General features: G+C 36.8%; 4 protein-coding genes across 5 annotated transcripts; 3 read left to right on the top strand and 1 right to left on the bottom strand.

The window, feature by feature from the left end:
• The first annotated feature begins 5457 nt into the window (after nt 1-5457).
• Nucleotides 5458-10227, top strand: LOC104751662 (DIS3-like exonuclease 2). Of its 2 annotated transcripts, none has more exons than XM_010473661.3 (7): nt 5458-6008; nt 6283-6674; nt 6781-6834; nt 6937-7005; nt 7140-9266; nt 9353-9424; nt 9511-10227. In XM_010473661.3, exons 1-7 carry the CDS (start codon nt 5900-5902, stop codon nt 9871-9873), a joined length of 3186 nt encoding a protein of 1061 aa, XP_010471963.2. In that variant the 5' UTR covers nt 5458-5899; the 3' UTR covers nt 9874-10227. The 2 variants fall into 2 exon arrangements, with proteins under 2 accessions (XP_010471963.2, XP_010471964.2); XM_010473662.3 differs by having other exon boundaries at nt 5548-6008; nt 6292-6674.
• A 1160-nt stretch (nt 10228-11387) lies between these two features.
• Nucleotides 11388-13746, top strand: LOC104751661 (uncharacterized). Its single transcript, XM_010473660.3, has 2 exons — nt 11388-11801; nt 12451-13746. The coding sequence occupies exons 1-2, from the start codon at nt 11616-11618 to the stop codon at nt 13603-13605; spliced, it is 1341 nt and encodes a 446-aa protein (XP_010471962.1). The 5' UTR covers nt 11388-11615; the 3' UTR covers nt 13606-13746.
• Nucleotides 13747-14717: 971 nt separating this feature from the next.
• On the top strand, nt 14718-16959 carry LOC104751660 (uncharacterized). The gene is made up of 3 exons (XM_010473659.3): nt 14718-16127; nt 16211-16439; nt 16543-16959. Exons 1-3 carry the CDS (start codon nt 15244-15246, stop codon nt 16699-16701), a joined length of 1272 nt encoding a protein of 423 aa, XP_010471961.1. The 5' UTR covers nt 14718-15243; the 3' UTR covers nt 16702-16959.
• Nucleotides 16960-21328: 4369 nt separating this feature from the next.
• LOC104751659 (ethylene-responsive transcription factor ERF013-like) lies at nt 21329-22497 on the bottom strand. The gene has a single exon (XM_010473658.3). It carries the CDS (start codon nt 22364-22366, stop codon nt 21506-21508), a length of 861 nt encoding a protein of 286 aa, XP_010471960.1. The 5' UTR covers nt 22367-22497; the 3' UTR covers nt 21329-21505.
• Nucleotides 22498-26018: the final 3521 nt, after the last annotated feature.

Raw genomic sequence — 26018 nt, 5'->3', positions numbered from 1 at the left:
ACATTTAAAATTCTATTCAAATCTTAAACCAATAACCCACGCTTAAAAAAATAAATAATAAAATTTAATTATAACACAATAATTTTATTATTTTCTCTCAAACAGTAAAACACTAAACACATCATTCGAAGAAACAAAGTTTTTTTGTCACTTTTTAAAGTATCTTTTTTGGTACAATAAAATCCTTGTTTGATCATAATCATAACTTATATACTTTAAAGGGTAAATATGCTAAAACGAGGTGAATGAAAATCTAAAACTCTTCAAAAAGAAAAAGAGAGAGGGTCGGCTAGCTCAATAGCCATCCGATAAACAACCGAACCGACTCAAGCTCAATATATAAAAATAAAGTTTAAACGAAAAACAAAATGATGACTGTTCTAGAAAATGGACTCTAGCACTATAATCTATGGATGGTAGCTATGGATCGATGGACTAGGCGTCTTCTTCCAAATTTCTTAACAGAAATATATTTTTGGGTTAAAATTCTCAACATCCCAGAAGATTTTCGGTCTGAAGCAGTTGTTCGTGAAATTGGAGGCGTTCTAGGACATATTGATGAGGTCAGATTTCAAGATGCTACGGAGGAATCTAATGGAGAAGTTTGGGCTCATGTTTAGATGCACATCAATGATCGTCTGATCTTTGTTCGCTATATTGAGTTTGATCCTAGTAAACCACCAGTTATGATCAGATTTGTATTCCCCAAACTTCGAAAATTTTGTTTCCGCTGCGGATCTCTAAGGCATGAACAATCGGTTTGTGATTATGAGTCTCCACTCCCACAAATCGATGACGTTGCGATTCATAGAGCACTTGAGCCTAATCATAGTGAAGCTCAGCGGGAGGATGAGAATATGAGTGATCATGTTGAGTCCTCAACTCCAATAGTTGGAAATCTGAAACCTCGACTTTGTTCACTAGATGCAGATAATGATGACATGTCTATAACTCCTGGCTACATTCCTCTCACAATAAAGGAGTATGGAGCAACGTCACAATTGGCAAGTGGAAATCAGGGCCAGACCGTGGATACAAAACTTGAGGATGAAGCTTCTGCAACAATTCTAAGAAATGTCTCTTTAACCGCCAATCCCCCATCTCCTAGATTCCATCCAAATCAGAATGATCTACCGTTGCCAATAAATTTGATGAATCAGAGTCGGATGGATACTGCAGAGAAAGATTTGGATTGCACACGGTGTGGGGACAAAAGTCAAAAAAGAAAAGGAGAGGATCTTCCTTATGGGGATCAAGCCTCCACTTCAAAACCAAGAATTCAAAGTGTTTACCAGCTACAGGGGAGGGTGGATACCCCGAAACCACCCCTCCCAGAATGAAGATACTGCACTGGAATTGTCAGGGGCTCAAGAAGAACCCTCTGACAATTCCATACTTGAAGGATATCAGGAAGTCTTCTAAACCCGATATCTTGTTCCTCATAGAAACTAAAAACGGCTATAACTATGTGAATAAGTTAGGTGTAGATCTCAGTTTTCCAAACAGCTATATCATTTCTTATGATGGTATTAGTGGAGGTATGGCCATTTTTTGGAATGAGAAGGTGAATGTGCAGTTTGTTGATACACCTTCTCTAAATTATACTGATATGTATATCTCAGAGCTAGGAACACCAACCTTTTGTCTTACCTATGTATATGGTGACCCTGATCTGAAGCATCGTAACAATATGTCGAAGACAATGAGTCTAAGGGCGGATGCAGGTATGTACAGGAGTACACCACGTTTGGTCCTCAGAGAGTTTAATGATATAACAAGTAATGACGAGAAGTTAGGAGGACCACACCGCTCAGAAAATTCTTTCAAGAACTTCAGAAAAATGATAAGTACTTCTGGTCTTCAAGATTTAAAACGATTGGAGGAAAATACACCTAGAATGGACATCGGCATTCTTATTTAATCTGGTCACGAATAAATAGAGCGATGGCATCTGCAGATTGGCAAGATATGTTCCCAAAAGCTTATGTTCAGTTACTGGATTGGATTGGATCTGATCACAGACAAGTACTGATTCATACAGGTGATAGAAAAAAAAAAACATGGTGCCCTCTGTTCCGATATGATAATCGTTGGCGTTTCAATACCGAAGTCAAAGAGGAATTGTTAAAACATTGGAATTCTGACTCTTATTACCTCTTAGGTGATCAATTCCATGAAGCACTCCGAAGATGTAGATCATGTTTATCAAAGTGGAAATTGCAACACCTCAATAATTCAGCAAAGAAGATTCAGGAACTGAAAATTCGACTTCAACAAGAGTACAATTCTAATCCTATTGATCTTCATCAAATAACATCCTTGAAATCAGCTTTATTACATGAATATAGAATGGAAGAAGAGTTTTGGAAAACAAAAAGCAGAGTTCAATGGCTTCAAACCGGTGATCGAAACACCAATTTTTTCCATGCTAAAACTAAGCAACGGCGAAGCCATAACAGAATCAACGCTATCATGGATGCCAATGGGAAAGTGTGGACTTCAGAAGAAGGTATCAATAGAACTATAATCTCTTATTTCAACACTTTGTATCATTCATCAGATCAGGGTATCCATGAGCATGTGGTGAAACTTATTAAACCAAGAGTCTCTAATGAAATGAATGAAGCTCTAGCGAAGCCTATTACAGAGGAAGAGTTATACCAAGCTGTACATCATATGGCGAGAGAAAAAGCCCCTGGACCTGATGGTTTTAACCCAGGTTTTTTCCAAGATCATTGGCCTACAATACGAAATGGTGTGTATAATTTTGCTCAGTCTTTTTTTGAGGATTGCAAGCTAGACCCGAAAATCAATGATACACATATTTGCTTGATCCCAAAAGTAGGCCAGCCAAATGAAGTTAAGGATTATAGACCCATTAGTCTTGCCAATATTGCTTACAAAGTTTTATCCAAGGTAGTGGCAAACAGACTCAAACCTTGGTTGAACCAACTTATTTCACCAAACCAATCAACGTGTATTCCAGGGAGAATGATTACAAACAACATTCTAATTGCCTATGAGCTAATACATTCTCTTCATACTAAGAAACTGGCTCAACCATTTATTCCTGCAAAATTGGATATTAGTAAAGCTTTTGATAGAGTTGAATGGTATTTTATTGAAGCAATGATGAAGCAGATGGGTTTCTCTTCTAAGTGGTGTAATTGGATCATAAAGTGCATTACATTGTATCATATTCGGTGCTAATCAATGGCATTCCAGTTGGTCACATTACACCCCATAGAGGTATTCGTCAAGGAGATCCTATCTCACCATATCTCTATTTTTTATGTTCAGAGGCCCTATCTGCATTAATTCAAGAGAATATCCGGTTAAAGAAATTACATGGCTTTAAAGCAAGTCGAAACGGCCCTGCAATCTCACACTTACTTTTTGCAGATGACTCCTTAATATTCTGCAAGGCCACATAAGAAGAGTGCAACACTATCCTCGATATTTTGCAGCAATACGAGCAAGCCTCAGGTCAGAGCGTAAATTTTCAGAAATCTGCTATTACTTTTGGCAAAGGGGTTCAGGTACAAACGCGAAAAGCAAGAAGTCAACTGTTAAGAATTTGCAAAACAGAGGGTTTTGGTAGATATTTGGGGTTGCCTGAGTTTATTGGAAGGAACAAAGCAAATGCTTTTGCTTATTTGGCTCAACGAATAAACAAAAAAATGGATAACTGGTACACTAAGCTTCTTTCACCTGCAGGTAAGGAAGTACTCATCAAATCAGAGATTACAGCAATCCCATCATATAGTATGTCTTGTTTCCTTCTTCCATCAAGGATTATCAATCAGATTGCAAGTGCCATGAGACAATTCTGGTGGGCAAATTCCAAGGAAAAGCGCAGAATCCCTTGGATTGCATGGGATAAAATCACAGATCCAAAGAATGCAGGAGGACATGCTATAAGGGATTTAAAAGATTTTAATGTTGCACTCCTTGCTAAGCAAAGTTGGTGAATCCTCCAGCAGCCATCTTCACTTATGGCCAGAGTCTTTAAAGCCAAATACTTTCCAAAGCAAACTCTTCTTACAGCAACTCTAAAGGCAAACACCAGTTATGCTTGGAAGAGTATCCTACAAGGTACAAAGCTCCTTTCTCATGGTCTCAAATATACTGTGGGTAGTGGAAAACGGATTAATGTTTGGCACGACAAGTGGATGCTCACGAACCCACCAAGACCAGCCAGGGGATCAGGTAGTACCACGTACCCTCTGTTGACAGTTAGTGACTTGTTAGCTCAAGGCTTCTGGAATGATAATCTTCTGCATCAAATCATTGATCCAGAGGATATTGTCCTTATCAAGAACATTCGCCCGTCTATTACAGGTGTTGATGATGTGCTAAGTTGGACACATACCAAAGATGGTGTATATTCGGTCAAATCCGGATACCATCTTCAACGTACACTTTCGCACCTGCCTTCTCCCACACCGAATACTGTTAATCTACCAGTAACCATTTGCACAGGTTTGGAAACTCAATATCCCTCAAAAACTTAAGCATTTCTGGTGGCGATGCCTTCATAACGCTTTACCAACAGGGGATAATTTGAAGAAGCAGAAAATACTGGTAGATAATACTTGCCAACGATGTGGAGATGATGTAGAGAATATAAACCATCTTCTCTTCCACTGCAGAATCAGTCAAGAAATATGGACCTTTGCAACAAAAAACTCTAATACAGGTCCGTTTCTTCTTTCAAATTTGGCTACTCAAAATATTGATAGAATGTTAAGCCTGATTCAAAACCAACGAAAGGATGGAAGCTTATTCCCTTTCATTAGTTGGTGTATCTGGAAAGCGAGAAACGATTTGCTATTCAAGAATAAGCGGTGGTCTATTCTAGATACTATCAATAAGGCTTATTTGGATCTTCAGCGATCGAAGGATAGCTTAGCCTCCACTGCATAGAACTTAGACGGCAACCATTCTGCACTAAGCCGAGTACATCAAGACTCATCAAACCCATTACTCATAGAAGTAGGTAATACAAATCATACAGAATATTGTTGTCTAGTTGATGGGTCTTGGATTTCTTCAAATGAGTATGCTGGTATTGGTTGGATCCTTTATAATAAGAATGCACAGTTTTTCCTTAGTGGAGCGGCATCTATTAATCCTATGAATACACCACTTGAAGTTGAAGCGGAAGCACTCAAGTTGGCGATTCTCCATGTTAAGAGACTAGGATACAATAGTATTAAGTTCTCTAGGGATGCTGAAATTATATATGGCAAGGCTTTAAATCACTTAAATGGGATTTCAATGCAACAAGGACAACACTCTTTGTTAGCCACCTACTTGCAGGATATCAAGAGCATCGCCAACACATATGAGCATATAGTTTTCTCAAAAGTCTCACGTTCTGTAAACTCTGTAGCAGACAATCTAGCTAAGAATGCTAGAAAATATAAGTCCAGCTTTGTAATATCTTAGAATGATGTAGCTTAACTTGTATCAATTATAATTTATGTTTGTGGCCAAAAACGAAAAGGAAAATAATAAAAGAAAAAGAGTAAAAAAGGAAAAGGCAAAACACAGTCGGCGGATTGCGCCGACCAATCATAACGTCGTTTTCTTTTTATTTGCCAACCAAAAAAAAGATTTGATTCATTTATTAATTTTCATCTTCTCTTGTTCCTCTGGGCTCTGATAAGATTCAAGATCTTGTTTTCTTCTTCTTTTAATCAACTCGCGATTTCTTTTATTAATTGTTAATCTTTGATTTGGATTCCCAAATCTGTTTCTTCTTCCGTTTCTGCTTTTTTTTATAATCTGATCGGAAGATTCTAGTTTTTTTCTTTTTTTTTTTTCTGGGTCCTTAAGGTAGTTTTGTTTTTTTTACAACTCAGAGAGCTCGTTGAGAGTTTATTACTTGTAAGCAATGAAGAGTGATTCGACGGAGCAATCAGTTGAAAGAATCGAAAACGGTCACATCAAGAAGAAGAGGAACAGACCAAACAAACATATTCGTCGATCTAAGCTCACCTCAGGTTTTTCTAAAAATCTTTTCTTTAGGGTTTTTGTTTGTCAATTGATTTCGTATAATATATGCTTGTTTGATAGCTCTAGGGTTTTGCTATGAAACCTGTAGACTTGAAAGTTGATAATTAGGGTTTAAAGTTTGGATTTTTTTCTTTTTTCTTTAGTTCTTCTTAAACTGATATGTTTCTTGGGGTTTTTAGTTTGAATGTTAAATTGAGGATGAAGAAAAGTGTTTGTTGCCTTTTTACCTTACAAGTTTTCAACTTTAATGTCTTGGAAAAGTACCTGTAGAAGATACACATGTGGAGTCGTCAGATGGTAGAGATAGTAGTAGGGGTAAAGCAAAAGATTCTACTTCTTCATCCAAGCAACAGCGATCGGATACTTCCAATGGACTTGGAGTCATGCGAGCGTCTAATGTTGCTTTCAGTTCTGTGCCGCCTTTGTATTTTGAGAGGCCAGCAGAAACTAGTTATCCCGGGAGATGCGCAAGTCCGTTGCTTCCTTCTCCTGATGTTAGTAAACAGTTGTTATCTAAGTCGTGCCCTGATCCTAGGGCTTGTGACCAGTCTCCTAGGATGGATGGTGACTTGTTTCAGCAGATTAAAGGTTCCTCACAGCGAAAGATTTTCTCTTCACACTGGTCTCTCGATGCTGTTAACGAAGCTTTAGAGGTTTGTTTGACATGTTCTCTTTATTGTTTCTCATGCTTTCTTCAAGAAAGAACATTTTAAGTTATATTTTCTGGACCTCATAGTTTACTTTTATGCATTGTATCAGAAGGGGGAAGCTTTTAAAGCACTATTTCGGGTGAATGCTCATAACCGCAATGAGGTCAGAAGCAACACCTGATTTTTCCAAGAGATTTTGAGTTTCTAAACCGTTGATTTCTTATGTTCATTTTGAAACAATGTTTTCTTCTTTTTCTTTTTGAAGGCTTACTGTAAGATCGATGGAGTTCCTACAGATATTCTAATCAATGGAAATGTTGGCCAAAATAGAGCAGTAAGTTTGGTTTATTCTCTACACTAGACTTCCTGACTTATGTTTTTTCTGCATTTCTGTCTTAGATCTCTTTCCTTTTGACTTATCCTTTCATTGGTTGTTTTTTAAGTTCAAACTTGTGTTTCTTTATGTAGGTGGAAGGAGATATTGTTGTTATTAAATTGGATCCGCTCTCACTGTGGCCCAAGATGAAAGGATTTGTTACTGAAAGTGTTGCTAAGTCTGAAGTAACAGACAGTCCCCCAGAGAAAGATAACATAAATGCTCGACAAAAGAAATCTGTTGATGTGGTGGAAGGTTTTGAAGATGGGTTCTCGATAAACGGATCACCAGTTATTGGTAAAGGAGGTAAGAACTGTGTTAGTCGCAGTTCGTCACCATTACTGGATTCATGTTTGGGTTCTTCTAGTGAGCAGAAAGGAAATGGCAGTGCAGTTGAGAAGTTATGCGGCGTCCTTAATTCCTTCCCCCACAAAAGACCAACTGGACAAGTAGTTGCTGTTGTTGAAAAATCACTTGTAAGGGATTCTATCGTGGGCTTGCTTGATATCAAGGGATGGAGTCATTACAAGGGAGGTGATACAAAAAGGTGCAAGTCTCCTTCGTCTCTTTCTGATGATGAATACGTACAACTGATGCCTGCAGACCCTAGGTTTCCTAAATTGATTGTTCCCTTCCATGCCTTACCTGGAAGCATTGGAGAAAGACTCGAGAATATTGATCCAACTCTCGAGGCAGAGCTGGTAGCTGCCCAAATTGTGGATTGGGGCGAAGGCAGTCCATTTCCCGTAGCCCAAATTACACATCTCTTTGGCCGAGGCAGTGAATTAGAGCCTCAGATCAAGGCAATATTATATCAGAACTTGGTTTGCGATTCAGACTTTTCTCCTGGCTCGCTTACTAGTCTTCCACGTGTCCCTTGGGAAGTACCAGAAGAAGAGGTTCAACGTAGAAAAGATCTGAGAGACCTGTGTGTATTGACCATCGACCCCTCGACGGCTACAGATCTTGATGATGCTCTATCAGTGCAAAGTTTACCCGGCGGGTTTTTTAGAGTCGGTGTTCACATTGCTGATGTCTCCTACTTTGTTTTACCAGAGACTGCTCTTGACATAGAAGCTCAGTTTAGGTCGACAAGTGTTTATATGCTGCAGAGAAAAATATCAATGTTGCCTCCATTACTGTCAGAGAACGTAGGTTCACTTAATCCAGGAGCTGATAGGCTTGCATTTTCTATCTTCTGGGATTTGAATAGAGAAGGGGATGTGGTAGATCGCTGGATTGGTCGTACAGTTATACGGTCGTGCTGCAAGCTTTCATATGATCATGCTCAAGATATTATAGATGGGAAAACTGATGTTCCAGAAAATGGCTGGCCTTCGTTGCATGGATCTTTCGAATGGAGTGATGTAGTTCGATCTGTCAAACAGCTTAGTGAGATTTCCACCACTTTAAGGCAAAAAAGATTTAGAAACGGGGCTTTGCAGCTGGAGAATTCGAAGCCTGTATTCCTATTTGATGAACACGGAGTTCCGTATGATTTTGTGACATGTTCGAGAAAGGGTTCAAATTTTCTTGTGGAGGAGTTTATGCTATTAGCAAATATGACAGCAGCTGAGGTTATTTCTCGAGCTTACCCGGATAGTGCACTTCTCCGGAGGCATCCAGAACCGAATACACGCAAGCTCAAAGAATTTGAAGGATTTTGTTCAAAGCATGGTATGGATTTGGACATATCTTCTTCTGGCCAACTCCAGGAGTCATTGGAGAAAATTACGGGAAACCTCAAAGATGACTCAGTTTTTGTAGATATTCTCAACAATTATGCTATAAAACCTATGCAATTAGCGTCTTACTTTTGCACTGGGAATTTGAAGGACAGTGTTGCTGAGTGGGGACACTATGCACTAGCTGTTCCTCTCTATACTCATTTCACATCTCCTCTTCGACGGTACCCGGACATAGTCGTTCACCGTGCGATTGCTGCTGCACTTGAGGCTGAGGAGTTGTACTCAAAGCAGAAACAAACACCAATTGATGAAGTGAGAAGCTGTTTCACCGGCATACATTTCAATAAAGATGCTGCTGAATCTATGGAGGGCAAGGAAGCATTATCGGTCGCTGCTTTGAATCATGGTGTTCCCTCCACTGAAATACTCTCTGATGTCGCTGCTTATTGCAATGACAGGAAGCTGGCTTCTCGAAAAGTCAGAGATGCATGTGATAAGCTCTATACTTGGTTTGTGCTGAAGAAAAAAGAGGCAAGTAAATCAGAACCTTGCATCATTCAGCTGCTTCTTATGTTTATGGTTGTTAAGAAATCTCATTTGTTTCCTTTTCCCTGCAGGTTTTTCCGTGCGAAGCTAGAGTAATGAACTTGGGATCAAGATTTATGACTGTTTACATTAGCAAGCTCGGGGTAAGTCCCCACTGGTTCATGTATCTCCTATTAAATGATCTAAATCCCTGTCTGCTTAATACTAATCGATGCTGATGCTGTCACAGATTGAACGAAGAATATACTATGACCAAATCGAAGGCTTGTGTGCAGACTGGCTAGAGGCAACGTCTACGTTAATTCTTGATAAACTCTATTTCAAGAGAGGAGGAAGAGGCTATTTCAAGCCCTTGGAGGAAGTTGCATATGTGGTGAGTCCTAGTGACCTATGTGCTGCAAAATGCAGTGCATTGTCTGTCCATGACACCGAGTCATCAGAGGCTGTGACAAAAGACGAAGTAGCCCCTGCGGTTTTTCCGTTGACTGTTCAGCTTTTCTCATCCATTCCGGTGGTTCTTCACGCTGTTGGTGGAGATGACGGTCCGCTCGATATAGGAGCGAGACTCTACATGAGTTCATATTATTTATGATTGGAGCAAAGAGAACTCTTAACAGGCAGACTGTAGCAACTGCTGTATATTTTTCAGATTAAAGTTGCTGGAGAAAAAAATCATGTGGGACGAGAACAGCTCCGTAGTTGGATGATATATAGATAGACAGAGACCAGTGTGGGGACTTGCCGTTGTATTTTTTGGTTCGGTCTGGAATCCCCATTGGTTCGATTCGAAGTTGAGTTAAATGTGTTTCTATTTCCTTTGTTTACATAGATTTGCTTGCCCATTATGTTTTAGTTTTGGGTTGGCCAAAATCATCAAAAGCTTTCACTTGTAAAATTCCATCGAGTAAACAAGCCTCTCTGCTAATAGTAAGATTACAACAGAAAATCTCAATTGCAATTGCTCCATGTTGTCAAAAAGTTCTTTAGGACTAAAAGATATATTGGTACAAGGTTGCTTGATGTCAGAAAGATCTACTAAACTTCTTAGGTGTAGGTTTTGGTTTGGCGGCTGCATTCTGAGCTGCTTCTTGTTCCTGTAATTTCATTTGATGTTCTGAGAACTCTCTTTGGCGCTGACTGGCTTGGCAACTAACTGCAACCAACACGCCTAAGACTGAGAGCAGAGAACCCACGTCCCTAGTGCACTGCAAAGAAGAAAACTTTAGGTTACAGAAACGTTCAAGAGAGACACGCTTGAATGTGTTTACCAAATATCTTTGCTGTCCTGAAGATTTGGTACTTCACATTCTAAGACTAGGAAGATAAAGAAAGCAACTTACATGACTTGAGTTCGTAAACACATTCCCCTGACCTGTAAGTTTTACTCTGTTTTCGAAACGTAGCGAAACTCGGTTGACAATGGGCATAAAATTCTTTAAACGGAGGCAATACTTCACGCCTAGCGGATCAAAACTAATTACAACTGCAAATACCGTCCAAATAATACATATGACATAAACAATGTTTTGTGCTGCACAATGATATCAAAACTTAAAAGCTAAACACAGAAATCAACAGCACACTAAGTCAAGCATTTGAGATAAGAACTACACATAGCGAATGAACATTTTTAGCGAAGATAAACATGAAACAGATCATTGCATCTACAAGAACAGCAGAAAAATATTGTCTTTGATCTCACGGAAAACAGAACGAGAGTGAACCGGAACATGTGGACAGTAGGAGAGCTTCGATGGTCGGACTGGGCCTGATTGGCTATAATAACATATATAAACTCGTATTATAAAGAAGCCCAATTATATAAAATCTCCAATTATTTTGGCTATGAAATACATCATCAGCTCAACTAAAAGAAGCAAGTAGTATATACACTTCACAATCCACGAGTTTTACCTTTCGATCACAGACAAAAGAAAAAAGGTATACTTTTTTAAACTTGGCCACACAAAAAAAGGCTTTACATTAACCCACAAAGAGTCTGTGGAGGAGTCGAAGCCAGCTTTGGTGGGCTTTGCCACTAACCTATAATAATAATACCCTTTGCCTAAACATATGTTTATCCTTTTATTAGTTGACTAATTCCTTGTCGTTTTGTTATTTTATTACATAGATACTACTAGATTCTCTAAACAAAAAAGGTTAAACTTGGCTGCGTCATCATCTTCAAGGCAGCATGGCCCATGAATCATCATGAGTCGTGTTCTAAAAAGCCCACTTGATGTTAAAGTTGCAACTACTCTGAAGGAAAATTCCTAAATCTCGGAATCAAACCCTAAAAAGCTTATCTTTTTTTGTGGTAATGCAGCAGAGTCAATGTACCTGGACACAAACGGTGTGATACTCAGACATTTTACCTTCAAATCCTCACTTCTCCCAATCACGACTCATTCCCGACGAAGCTACGCGAATACCCATCGTTCAACTTCAACCGGAGCCACCATGACCACCACATTTTCGACTCAGAACGAGTCGACTCAGCAAACTCAGAAACCCGTCCAGGTATGATATTCTTTTTTTCCAAATTCCCCCGTGGGGTCTTTGTTTCTTTAGTGATCTCAAATAGTCTGTGTCTGTATTATTTACTCAAATGATGAAAAAGGCAACATATGCTTCGATTCTCGTTTCTTGTGTTCTTGAAAGATCTAATTTTTGAAAGGGTCCTCTTCTGTTTTGTGGAAGCTGCTGTTCTGTCAATTTGATGTTTTTTTTTTTTTTTTTTCCTCCTCTGTTCTTCGAAATGATTTCAAATTTTGTCCGATTTGGATTCCACTCAGTTCATACTTGTACGTCCCCATGGTACTACCTTTAACAGTTTACACTATCCATCAATCCCAGTTTCACCTTTTAGCTTGGTTGGTAGCTCTAATATTGTATTTTGCTTTAAAATGCCAATTTTTATACTAGACTTCACTTAAACCATCGGAGAGTTTTAAACCCAATAACTGATCAACTCAGTTTTGCAATTTTGGCTATATAGTTTTTGAGATATTAGTAACAGTCAAGAACCTCTACAAAATCTGTAATGGGATGATTTCTTTATATGTTGGTTATCTATATTACAATACATTACTCATCTCCAGTTATAGCTGCAACTTTAGACTTCTTGATGTTATATATCCTAAATCATTTTGGCAACTTAATTTCATAGGTGGCTAAGCGATTAGAGAAGTTCAAGACTACTATTTTCACTCAGATGAGCATATTAGGTGTGAAACACGGAGCGATCAATTTAGGCCAAGGCTTTCCCAATTTCGACGGTCCTGATTTTATTAAAGAAGCTGCCGTCCAAGCCATTAAAGATGGTAAAAACCAGTATGCTCGTGCATACGGCGTTCCTGAGCTCAACTCTGCAATTTCTACCCGGTTTCAAGAAGATACAGGTCTCGTTGTTGATCCGGAGAAAGAAGTCACTGTCACATCTGGTTGCACTGAAGCCATAGCTGCATCAATGTTGGGTTTAATAAACCCTGGAGATGAAGTCATTCTCTTTGCACCATTCTACGATTCCTATGAAGCGACGCTCTCTATGGCTGGTGCTAAAATAAAAGGAATCACTTTGCGCCCACCTGACTTCTCTATCCCTTTGGAAGAGCTCAAAGCTGCGTTTACTAAAAACACCCGAGCCATCCTCATGAACACTCCACACAACCCAACGGGGAAGATGTTTACAAGAGAAGAGCTTGAAACCATTGCATCCCTCTGCATTGAGAACGATGTGCTTGTGTTCTCTGATGAAGTGTACGACAAGCTTGCTTTTGAAATGGATCACATTTCCATAGCTTCTCTTCCTGGTATGTACGAAAGAACTGTGACCATGAATTCCCTTGGAAAGACTTTCTCTTTGACCGGATGGAAGATCGGTTGGGCGATTGCACCACCTCATCTGACTTGGGGAGTTCGACAAGCACACTCTTACCTCACGTTCGCCACATCAACACCAGCTCAGTGGGCAGCCATTGCAGCTCTCAAGGCACCAGAGTCTTACTACAAAGAGCTGAAGAGAGATTACGCGGCGAAAAAGGAGATTCTGGTTAAGGGTTTGAAAGAAGTCGGGTTTACAGTGTTCCCATCAAGCGGGACTTACTTTGTGACCGCGGATCACACGCCATTTGGACTGGAGAACGATATAGCCTTCTGTGAGTATCTTATTGAAGAAGTTGGAGTCGTTGCAATCCCCACAAGCGTCTTTTATTTGAATCCAGAAGAAGGGAAGAACTTGGTTAGGTTTGCCTTCTGTAAAGACGAAGACACTTTGCGTGGTGCAATTGAGAGGATGAAACAAAAGCTAAAGTCAAAAGTCTGAAGTTTGAATTAGTAAACCACCTCCCTATTTTTATTGTTGTTGTGTAGTAGTAGTACCTTGTGTTCGTAGTTTTTCTTCGGTTCCATTTCATGAGAGACTTTGAATCAGCAAAGCAAATTAATAAAGTTTGACGTTATTAAATGGCTAGAGTAAGCATTGTCTTTGTGTTTTGTTTAATCTTGAAAAATCCTAAATGAGCAAATTAATTAATTAAGGTTGAATGTTCTCTGAAAGACTGAGATTGATGTAATTATCTTTTTATAGGCCGAAAGTTATAAGAAGTAAATGAATACTACATCAGAAGAACTTAGACTTAAGATCTCAGTGAAAGCGATGTTAACTTAATTAATCAAATACTAGAAAAGCCATTTATATAACCTCATCTTATTACCTTAAGCTTTGTCGTTTTCGATCTTTTGCAAAGAAACCATAAGAGATGCTGAGATTACTTAAACGTTTTCGAATATAGATAGATATTTTAGTAAAATTAACGCATACATGTAAATAATTTATTTTTGCAGTAGTATTGGGAATATAATATTGTCCCATGTGAAAAGTATATACTATAAATATTTGAGGCCTAGTAATGCGGAGGGCACCATGCGAGGATGTTTGGTAAATATGTTTTTATTCACAAATATGATCCAAACCCATTTTTTGTGTTTCTTTCTCTTTATTTGTATAATTTATTTCCGTATCAAGTAATTCATCTCGATCGTCCGATTTGGTAGACTACCTATATACTCCTTTATACAGTTTTCACCAACTATCTATCTTCTTCCCAATATGAATCGTTGATTTTATTTGTAGTCTATGGTTTACACCTTTTTCTATTATTGATAAAAAGTAAAGTATACTTGCCATGAATAAAGACCAAAATAAATAAATATTCTTTTGAAAGTCTAAATCGACTGTAATATTAATATAGAAAATTCTCCCAAAAGCAGTGATGTTTTCACCGAATTTTTCATTTAAAAAAAAAAACGAAAAGTTTAAATTATATTTTAAGAAAAAGAGTGACCAACCAAACCAAAAGAGATGTGTGTGTGTAGCGGCACGTGCCGGCCTGCAACAGTAAAGCTAAAAAGCGTCTCCGCCTCCTAATATTCCCCGTCAAGACCGTGACTTCTTCTTCTTCTTCTTCTTCCCCCTTACTCAGTCAGATCCAACGGCTACGCTTCGTTGCTTTCGTTAAATCAACCGTCAGATTTTTTTTTATCTAACGGTCAATATTGAATCTAACTCCTTTTTTTCTTGACTGTCTCTTAAAATAATAATCTCAAACCCGCTTCAAAGTTCAAAGCTTTCTCTCTCTCTCTCTCTTTCGATCTCTCTCTCTTAAGCAAAGTGAGCTTCTTCTTCTCCTTCTACGTTTTTATTAGCTTCACCGTGAAAACTCTCCGGAATAGAAAAAAAAAACGACGTAAAAGATCAATATTTTTGGAAATAGAGTTAAGAGATCTCTCGTGTTTGCGATGCTCGGCACGGTGGTGCAGTGGTGGCTAACGTATTTCCGTTTAACATTTGGCCGGAAAAATCGAGAAAGAAAGTGGTGATTCATACTCTATATCGAGCCTTCTCTCGATCGAAGCTTTTTGAATTTTTTTTTGTTGCTCTGTTTTATTTTTATCAGAGGAGATGAGCCAATCAAAACTGACGAGGACTCAGTCGTCGTTACTCAGATCATCTCCGACGATTCGATCATCGATTCAAAGCCTTTCGTCAATCACTGAATGTGATGACTTCAACGAAACCTCTCACCACCGCTGCGAACAAGATCTAGAAGCCGGTGAGAAAGAAGAGAAACAGAGGAGGAAAAAACCGGTTAAATCATTCGGGTCAATTAACCGAATTAAACCGGGTCTCGCCTTCACGCTCGCTTCTCTCTCTTTCCTCAGTCTCTCATCTTTCTTACTATTCTTCGTCGATGAGGTCTTCACGTCGGAGAATCTCTTGCTCGGTTTGATCTTCGTCGCCGTTGCTCTGTTCTTCGCATCGCGCAACATGGCGGTTATCAACCAAACCGTAATCGCAATCAAACAGATTCGCGTAAGAAGGTCTCGAACCAAACACAAACCGAAACCGGTTCAATGGTACATCGGGGATTCAAAACCGGAACCGATCAAAGAAGATGAAACGAGGAGACTGGCCGTTAAAGAAGGAGTTCGGTTCTTTAGCAATGGTGACTTCTACGAAGGTGAGTTTAACAAAGGCAAGTGTAACGGAAGTGGAGTTTACTACTATTTCGTTAATGGAAGATATGAAGGAGACTGGATCAATGGAAGATACGATGGTTATGGAATCGAGTGTTGGTCTAAAGGAAGCAAGTACAAAGGACAGTACAAGCAAGGACTTAGGCATGGTTACGGAGTTTACTGGTTTTACACTGGTGATTCTTACTCTGGTGAATGGTGCAACGGTCAAAGCCATGGCTTTGGTGTTCAAACTTGTGCTGATGGAAGCTCTTTTGTCGGAGAATTCAAATTTGGTGTCAAACATGGACTTGGATCTTACCATTTCAGGTATATTTAAATATATAAAAAAGGAGACAAAAGCTTATATGTCTCTGTCGTTTTTATTTCTGAGTTATGATGATTTGTTGTAGAAATGGAGATAAGTACGCAGGAGAGTATTTTGGAGACAAGATTCATGGATTTGGTGTTTACCATTTTGCTAATGGTCACTATTACGAAGGAGCTTGGCACGAAGGTCGTAAGCAAGGCTATGGCACGTATAGATTCAGAACCGGTGATATCAAATCCGGTGAATGGGATGATGGTAATCTCGTTAACCATCTTCCTCCGGAATCCGGCCCGGTTCATAGAGCGGTTCAGGTATTATTCTATATATATTATTCCAAAAAGGATGATACTTTAGATGGAAATGTTAAAACATTGATTTGGATTAAAAGATACTTAATGGTATAATTAATTGCAGAGCGCACGAGAGAGGGCGAAGAAAGGAGTGAACCAAAGACGGGTCGATGAGCAGGTGGTACGAGCTGTGGCTGCAGCTAATAAAGCTGCGACGGCTGCCAGAGTTGCAGCTGTGAAAGCCGTTCAGAATCAAATGGATGGTAAAATTTGTGAAAATTAAAACATTAGAAAAAAGAAAATAGTGAAAATGACAAGTAAAGATGACAAAGGAAAAAAAAAAATGTATTAGATTTTTTTGTTTTGTTTTAAATGTAACCCTGGTAAGCTTTGAATTATGAGAAGCTTTACTATGGAGGGTTTTTTTTTTTTTTTTAATTAGATTTGTCTAACTAATGTAAATGTACATAGAGGAAGTAATGTTTGGTTTTTTTCTTTTTTGTAAAAGAAAATATGTGGATGACTAGATTGAGGTTTGATATTGATCTGAATCACTGACAGATAGATAGATTGATTTTTTTTTTTTTTTTTTGTAGTTTGAAATACTATCCTTAAATCGGAATCTGTGATTTGTTTCGTAGTTGATTTGATCTCTTTCTTTTTTTAAGAGAACTCGGATTATAGTATTATTACTATCGAGAAAAAGAAAAAGATAAGATAAATCAATGAAGAAGATTCTTCGTACCCAGACTTGTCAAGGTAGGTTAAATAGTAGCCATATCAAGTAAAAACTATAAAATCAACGGATCGATATGATTAATGGCCTGTAACTGTTAAGTGGTCTGACTGAATTAGTTGCAAAAAGCCAAAACCTCTCCCGAACTCTTTTCGTATTATTATGTATGTATTAGGTGGTGGCAATAAATATTTCTAGCATTTCTAATTTTTTTGGAGCTACCAGAATCACTAAAATACTGTAAATAAATTGTTACATGTAACAATTTCAAACCCGTAATAGTTTATAATTGCTTAAACTAAATGTTTAGAGCAGCTTGTCTGATCGTGGTCTCACAAATTAAATAATTTGTGGGTTTATGTTGATTAATGTATTATGTATGTCTGGGTTTTTACCATAGTATGTTTTATGAGTCTAGATCTCGGTATAAACACTATTACGATTATATAAACAAACAAAATAAAAACGGAACTGGTTTATTATTGAACAAATGGATTTAAGAATGACACATTCTTGAGTGTAAGAGCTAATATAATCTCAATGTGTCCTCTTATTTACTTTTTTTTTTTTTTCAGTAAAAGCGTATCCAAATATATATATATATATAGGTGATACTTGATAGCTAAAATCGTATCATATACTATATACCAACGTGCAGTATATATATATATGTCTTTGGCTAAATCTTATATATATAGTTACGTTTGCAATAGCATGTGCCAATGATAAAATATCTACTATACATGATAAATACTTGTATATACATTAAGTATCTCAATTCATTTGTTATCTGGGCAGAATCATTCATATCTTGCGTGTGTGCGTGGTAAATCGGCTAACTGGTACTAGTCTTAAGGGAATGATTTGATGTCATGAAGATCCTGTGGTAATTTTGCTTACATCAACAGTTTGACTCAAATCTTTAGAGATTCAAACTTTGAAGTCTTTCTATTCTAACCACTCAACATGCAATATTCCCCTAAAGAAAAGAAAAAAGCAGGTCTAATTTTCAAGTTCTATAAACAGAAACTGTACTATGCCTATAAATGAAATTTCAATCGCAATAAATATACTGTATATCACCCTAGAGAAGCTACGAGTAACAAGCATTTATTGAAATTATTGATATATATTATACTGTAATTTATTTCTTTGATTGGTCGACAACAGATTAAGGCTGCCATACTATTCAATATACGACATCTATGCACAGCCAATAATTTGGATAATTGCACGAATACCACTTGTTTAGATTATTTGATCATCCATATATTAATCAATACCCAAAACAATTCCTAATAAATTTTGTGGACGAGAGAAAAAAGTTATTGTGTATGTATTGCACGTACATTAGCTTTAAGATAAGGTGGTATATACTACTTATTTCGCAAAAAAATTTGCATGATTGTTCTATTCATTTATTAAGCGACGAGTTTAGTGACGAAAATATATAAAACAAAAAAAAATGTTGTACTGTATTTCATATCTTTAAAGTTTATATTAGACTTTTCTTTCTTTTCCTCCATGATATAATGATAAATGATTTGTTCTGTCATACATATTTTTATTACTAAATTCCTAAGATTCCATCATTCCGAGTTCCACGTCCAATAATGGCAAACTACAAAGCGGTTTGATTTCCCTTCTGTACCCCGAAATATGCTTTCATAACCTGGTTGGTCATGAAGAACAGGCTTTCAACTGGGGACATGATGCAAAACTGGAACCTCAATGTTGATCATAGCTCCAAACTATGCAACAACCTCATGGAAACACGAGATTACCTATTTTTTCATTGTTCTTTTTCATAGAAGGTGTGGGAAGGAGCTCACTAGAGGTCTGCTTTTGCACAAGGACACTGCAGATTGGCGACACATCATAGCACTGGTCAGTGGTACAGAGTTTGATAAGACATCAAAGTTTATTATTGGCTACACTTTCCAAACCACCCTATATTTCATTTGGAGAGAAAGGAATGACAGGCGACACGGTAACCAATCCTTGTCGGCAGAGAAACTGATTAAGCTAATAGACAAAAACGTACGAAACAGGCTGAGTACTATCGGTAGCTAAGAGAACACCACCATTCAGACTTGATTTGCTACATGATCATATTAATCCCATAACACAATACTTTTAGCAATGTATTAAGAAAACAGTACTTAGAAACAGCTTTGTTCTTGCATTGTAAAAGATTTATTTTTCTTTTAAATATAATTTAACATTAAATTCAAAAAAAAAAAATTCTATCGTTCCATTTTCATATGACATGCATGTCTATATTGCCTCGTTTATTACAAATTTATTTAAACGCAAAGAGTAATAAAGGCATCATACTGATAAATTTAATGGGTCTGTATATTAAACTCGCATACTTAATGGAGATTTTTAAATGAAACTTATGAAGGGATTGATGAAAGTGCCTGTCCAATGGGGTTCTTTGTTTGACCCAAAGCATATTTGGTCAAATAGCTTTCCACGCGACACTCCGTATTCAGTGATTAATGCCATCTTTACATTATTATAGCTAGGGTTACTTCACTACTTTGATACACCAAAAAAAAAAAAAAAATGAACTTCCCTAAATAATGAATCAAACAGGAGCAGCCAAATGGTAAACCTCTCGAAACTCATACTCCTTTTAATTTGGATCATTGATATATAAAGTTGGTTGCTACAAAACATGCAAAGTAGACAACATAATTACAAGTTGCATTATTAACACTAAAATTCAAAAAATAAAAGCAAACCGACTTTTCCATTTTTTGTCACCTCGAGTTTGGCAATTACCACCTTCCTATGGACCATTTCATCTTTCAATCGCGCGGCCGGCTCCTATCTTCCAGTATTATACTTTAGTGTATAACGATCAGCAGATATATATTTGCATATGATATGATTATATATTTAGTTGCTTACAGCTTCATCAAAGCCTATCTCCAAGAAGTTGCGAATTCGAATATAACAATTAAAATATCCAAACTGATTACTAATATCTACATATAATAAGGTAACACAATGTTTTTTTAATATATATATCAACATATACTTAATTAAATAAAAAATCATCATAGCAATTAGGACTATCAATGAATTATGAGATAATTAAGGTTGGGACTTAAGAGCCTCTAGTAAAACTAAAAGCAAAGTACAAACTAAAAAGAACAAACAATTGAAAAAAAAAAAAAGTAAAAAGACAGCTAAGTAACATATGGCTTCTGTGTAACAGTCTAGCAGAGCCTGTTGAATCGACGAAGCACATGAGATTAAACTTATAAATTAACCTTTACAAATTTTAAGTATCTTAATTTTGTTAAAAGACTAGTATCATTTTCTCACAAAGCCTCTTCTTCTCAAAATAAAAACATGTCTGGCTGTTTTGCTACAAATGTGTAAAACCTGCTCATATTATCTCATATATATATTTACTATAAAAAACGTAAACCCCTTTTATTTGTTCATCTATCAAATATATATGCTAATTATAACCATCGATTAACAATCATATATACTTACTAAATACTTCTTTTTCCTTTCATTTGAATCAGATTTGATGTTATTGGCTTATGGCATACACAGAGAGAATATCGTTAAGTCATACCCGTACTGTACCTCTAAAAATTGATTTACTTAAAAAACAGATCAGGTGGATCGTGTGGATGAAAATTCTAGGCCCAATATGAGAGACCGACCTGACATATTACAATCTTAAAACCCTAATGTAATCAAATGAGTATTGGCGTCTTGGCGACACGGCACTTTTGACCGTAGTAGAAGACAGAACCGTTCCTCAACGAGATCCTAGTGTTTGTAGATGAATCTCTTGTCGTTGCAGAGCGAGTACCACTTATTGCATGCTGGTTTGAATCGTATCAGAGATTCGATGGGGAACCCTTTGAAGACGAAGCCATGGGGAAAAGAAAAAGAAAATGCCGCCCAATACTAATTTGATTACATTAGGGTTTTAATATGATTGGGCTCTCTATACATTAGCTCCCTCCCTCATATTGGGCCTTGAATATCAAGAAATATGTAGTTGGACTTGGGAATTACATGATTTTTTAATGAAGAAAACCAAAGTACGAAACTTATTACAAGTGTGTTAATTAAATACTAAAATACATGAAATTCAAAGTCAAGAAGTGACAAAAAAAAAAAAGGCACCTTGTTCATGTGATCTTCTTAAATTAGTGTGTGTATATATATATACTTTTCATACAGATAATCGTTAATTCGCTCCTTGCAACTTAAAGAAACAAATAACACGAAGAATGACAAGTGATGATAAATTTAAAAGAATGAATTAAATGAAATAATGTGAATTGAAGTGTGTCCCATATGGACCGTCGGATCAAGTGAAACTCCATAGCTTAATATCAGCATCGTCGTACAAGTCATCCATCGTCGTCGTCGTCTTCGAGCTATTTAAATGTGAAGAATAATCAAAGGGAGCTCTGTTGGTGAAGAACATCTCATTGTGATCAAATCCATACCATGACGGATCCATCAATGACACGTGTTCGTTGTAGTCCACGAAAGATTCCATCAACGATACCATATCGCCATCATCATCATTATGATGACCACCATCATCTGGTGGGGAAGATGCAGTTGAAGAAGAAGGAGATGGATGGTGGTGGATTCTGTCATCATGATCATGGTGATGAGATTCCATCAACGGTACCAAGTCACCATCATCATCATTACGGTGAGGTGGAGAAGATGCAGCTGAAGAAGAAGGAGATGGATGATGATGGAGTCCATCATCACGATCATCATCGGAGGGAGAGGGAAAAGGGTCAGAAGAGAAGGAGTTAGCGGCTTGAGCGGCGACCTTTTGGATGGATTTGGGGGAAAGAAGGGTCTTTTCATCGATGTTCATAAGAAAAGGAGAATTCGTGGTGATGTGAGGGAAGTTGAGATTGGCTTTAGGTCCCTTAAGACACAAGAGAGCAGCGTCGTAAGCCCTAGCAGCTGCTTCTGCGGTCGAGTAAGAACCTAACCAGATCCTTGTCTTTTTATTTGGTGCCCTGATTTCAGTAACCCATGATCCCCAACTTCTCATCCTTACTCCCTTGTACTTCTTTATCTTGTTCTTACTAGATTGATGATGATGTAGTGACGATGACGAAGAGGTAGAAGATGTTGAAGAATGAGAGAGTGATGATATTGAGGAAGTAGTAACTTGGATCTTGAGTTCTTGTTTCACCATGATATGTAGTGTAGTAATGTTGGTATTGATGTTTGAATAAGAGAAAAGTATTTTGGATGGCAAATAATGTCAAGGATATGAGATTATATATATAGCATCATGGACTTGATACGGGGAATTGAGTGAGAGGAAGGGGGACAATAATGGCTTATTTTATAAATTTAAAAGTGGTCAAATGAAATAGTATGGTTTTTGTGTATGAATGTGACGTTTTTTTTGGTGCATGACAGGTGTTTTTAAAATTAGTATTTTTCACCCGCATAATCACAAAATGGATATGTCAGATTTTGTTTCTTAATGTATATATAGTTATATTCTAGTAGCTATATATATTCCTAATTTATATAAAGCTGTTTTAGATAGATGATCAAGAGATGAATTTCAAACTAACTTATGAGATATGTAAAACACTAAATGATTTCTTTATGTAAAGCGTTGAGAATTCGGACGATGACTTAGATCAAAGGAGACATTCTCCACCACTTGAACACCGAGTTAGTGGAGTAACATTCGAATCCGTTGTTTATTACGTTTGAAGGTTAAATTATATTTATAGGCGTGAAAGTAACCAACAACTAACCATTATATGGAATTTGTATATTTTAAAAGTATAACATCAATTTTTAAAGTAAATATAAATTCTTTCTGATGAGTGTACAGCTAGCTGTACGGAAGCCACTTGGTGGGGAAATCAAGGTTTAGTAGTTTTGAGGTTGAGAATCTTTAAAGGTAAAAAAAGAAAAATGAAATTTATATTTTAAAGCTATCACTTTCCGAAATTGCGAATTACAGCTGCATTTGAACGTGTCAAATCCTAAGATATTTCGAGGAAAGAGACCCTTTCAAACCTGGTTATTGGTCTATGTTTTGTTTTATTTTGGTTAATATTAAACGAGTTAATTTAGATGGTGTGTTTTTAATCAGTTGGTATTAGTAGTAAAAAAAAGTCCGAATATAACATGCAGAAGAATGCTAATTATATAATATTATGATTTAATCAGATAAACCATGCATTATCAGATTAAGAGGGTTTCATCAAAATTTATGCGAAACCTTTGGTCTATATCTATATCTAATATTTTATTGTAGTAAGTAGTAACTCACACTTAAACAAATTGTGTTTATCTATCTTTTACCCTTTAAAAGAGTTATAGACTTTGTTTTATGTACATCTATTAGTTTGACTATAGGCTAAATAGTAAATTGTAAACTTTGTTTTTAAATACCTCTATTGAGAGAATAATAAAAAATAATAAAAAAATGAAAATCAAAAGGGAAGAAAATACATAGGATTCTGATATGGAGGGACAAGGGGAGGCAGCTTCATGAAGTAGCATGTGAGGTCTCTCAAACAAAAATGATAAACTAAAATAAACCTAAACATTAATTTAAGCAAAATATTTATGTCTTTGTAGTTTGTACTATCCAATATTAAGATATTTTGTTGATAAACTGATATTATGTGAATATTATTAAATTAGTTATAATGGAAAATGGAAACGCGCAGCCAAATAGTGATGACTGAAGTAAGTGAATGAATGAATCACTTAACAAAAACAGTTGTTTACACTCTGTCTCGCTACTGCACAAAACCGCGTTTTTTTCTTATTTTATATTTTAGTTTTGATAAACAATATCATACGTTCCCCACACTTATAACACACTTCAGAAGATAAGTTCATTCCCCACACTTATAACACACTTCAGAAGATAAGTTCAATTTGTTTGTTTAGATATAGTGTTTATCTGATGGATTCTGTCGAGATTAATGGCTAAAAGAGCCATCATCTCGAGGGGGTGTGTGGAGAAAAGATCCCACATATGATAGATGTAAAGGGACTTGAGTAATATATAGAGGGTTAGGGCCTCTCCACTCATTGCCAATTGGTTTTGAGTTGGAAGCCCATAGTAAAACCCTAATTTAACATGGTATCAGAGCCTACACACGTTGGCCCGTTAACTAGTCCGGCCCGGATAGAGACCCGATCACCCATTAATTGATGGTCCAAAGGAAGGCCCAATTCCATCGAGATAGCTAAAAAAAGAGAGCATTATCTCGAAGGGGAGTGATGGATTCTGTCGAGATTAATGGCTAAAAGAGCCATCATCTCGAGGGGGCGTGTGGAGAAAAGATCCCACATATGATAGATGTAAAGGGACTTGAGTAATATATAAAGGGTTAGGGCCTCTCCACTCATTGCCAATTGGTTTTGAGTTGGAAGCCCATAGTAAAACCCTAATTTAACATTATCTTCCGTATTATTGTTAGTTTGCCTTTGTTTTTAGTGTTGGGTTCGTACTTTTTCGTTTGTGGCTAGAATATCTCTATCGTGTAATTCTAGTTGTTTACGGGGACTTTTCGTTTGTCCGTCGGCTTAGCCTCTCTCTTTTGAGCTTTAGACTTCAGGGATATATCTGTTTTCCGCTGGCTTAACATGTATTTCACAATGTATCCTTTCAAGTATTATCAATAACAACAGATGACAAAAAAAAATAAAAAATAACACACACACCCATAGAAAACGAACTGTATAAAGTAAACCTAGATATATCATATATGTCAAAATCTTGATACAATTGTATTATCTGATGATGCGTACAACCACTTATACTAATTTGCTTTGTTGAACTATAATATTTTCAGAAAGAAAAAAACGCGAAACAAAGTTACGTGGGATTAGAGATTAAAGATGGATCATGTGGTTTATATCATACTTAAGTCTACTTTTAAGTTAACTTTCCCCTTTGCTCTTTTTTATTTATATAGGATGACGCCGTTTTCTAAACTTTGAGGAGATTCTCCACGTCGAATCTTAGCTAAACTACACATCTAGATTTGCTAGCTAAGTTTATACTAAAACAACCAAATCTCCATATTGCATTTATATAACTACATAACAATAACCATACAAATAAGGGGATTGTAACTATTAAACTATGTACTTAGTTAGTATAGTTTCATTTCGTTGGTGTGAATCAATAACTATAAATACTCAGTCGATCAGGTCGACGCTTATCTACATTACAAAGAGTTTTTTACCAAAAAAAAACATTTCGGATTTTACCAAAAAAAACATTTCGGATATTTAAAATAGAGCTCCAATCTAAGTTTAATTACAAATAAAAGTTCTATAATGACTGCATGAACATTTCAAATAGTTTAATTTAGGTTTTCTGGTTTAGAAGTCTCTCGATAATTAAAAAATAAATGTTAGATAGATACCACAATAATATATATATGCAATGCATGCATGTGAGAATATGGAAATGTGTAGATAGATACTAAAGCAAGATAATTATTTCAAAAGAAGCATGTGTATTTCGGCAAAAAAAGCCAAAACAAACCTTATATAGAACTTTAAGACACGCAAGAGCACATGACGATCGAAGGAGTTGAGAGATGGGCATGTTCTTTTTGGGGACAACCTTGACTTTCTCACAAAGCCTTGAGAGCTTATGAGATTTGTCTTCGCTTAGGACATTTCACACTTTGGTCCTAAGCAAACCCTTAAAGGTCAAACAGAGGCAATTTTTGTCAGCTTTACAGCCTCAGCTTTACAGCCCCAAAATATTCCTTTTTTCTTTTTTGCTAATAAAGCATCTCGAGGCTTCTTCCAATTTCTTTATACGGTTTTGGCAATGAAGTTTTAGT

This window comes from Camelina sativa, chromosome 16 (genome assembly GCF_030686135.1).
Source record: "Camelina sativa cultivar CO46 ecotype springtype chromosome 16, ASM3068613v1".
Lineage (NCBI taxonomy): Eukaryota > Viridiplantae > Streptophyta > Magnoliopsida > Brassicales > Brassicaceae > Camelina > Camelina sativa.
The sequence above is the reverse complement of the archived record's forward strand: the minus strand, read 5'-3'. Positions and strand labels throughout refer to the sequence as shown.

Coding starts and splice junctions, on each gene's coding strand:
- LOC104751662 (XM_010473661.3), top strand. CDS start 5,900: ATGAAGAGTGATTCGACGGAGCAATCAGTTGAAAGAATCGAAAACGGT. Junction 6,009..6,282: donor TCGATCTAAGCTCACCTCAG/GTTTTTCTAAAA, acceptor GTCTTGGAAAAG/TACCTGTAGAAGATACACAT. Junction 6,835..6,936: donor ATGCTCATAACCGCAATGAG/GTCAGAAGCAAC, acceptor TTCTTTTTGAAG/GCTTACTGTAAGATCGATGG.
- LOC104751659 (XM_010473658.3), bottom strand. CDS start 22,366: ATGGTGAAACAAGAACTCAAGATCCAAGTTACTACTTCCTCAATATCA.
- LOC104751661 (XM_010473660.3), top strand. CDS start 11,616: ATGTACCTGGACACAAACGGTGTGATACTCAGACATTTTACCTTCAAA. Junction 11,802..12,450: donor AAACTCAGAAACCCGTCCAG/GTATGATATTCT, acceptor TTAATTTCATAG/GTGGCTAAGCGATTAGAGAA.
- LOC104751660 (XM_010473659.3), top strand. CDS start 15,244: ATGAGCCAATCAAAACTGACGAGGACTCAGTCGTCGTTACTCAGATCA. Junction 16,128..16,210: donor CTTGGATCTTACCATTTCAG/GTATATTTAAAT, acceptor GATTTGTTGTAG/AAATGGAGATAAGTACGCAG. Junction 16,440..16,542: donor CGGTTCATAGAGCGGTTCAG/GTATTATTCTAT, acceptor AATTAATTGCAG/AGCGCACGAGAGAGGGCGAA.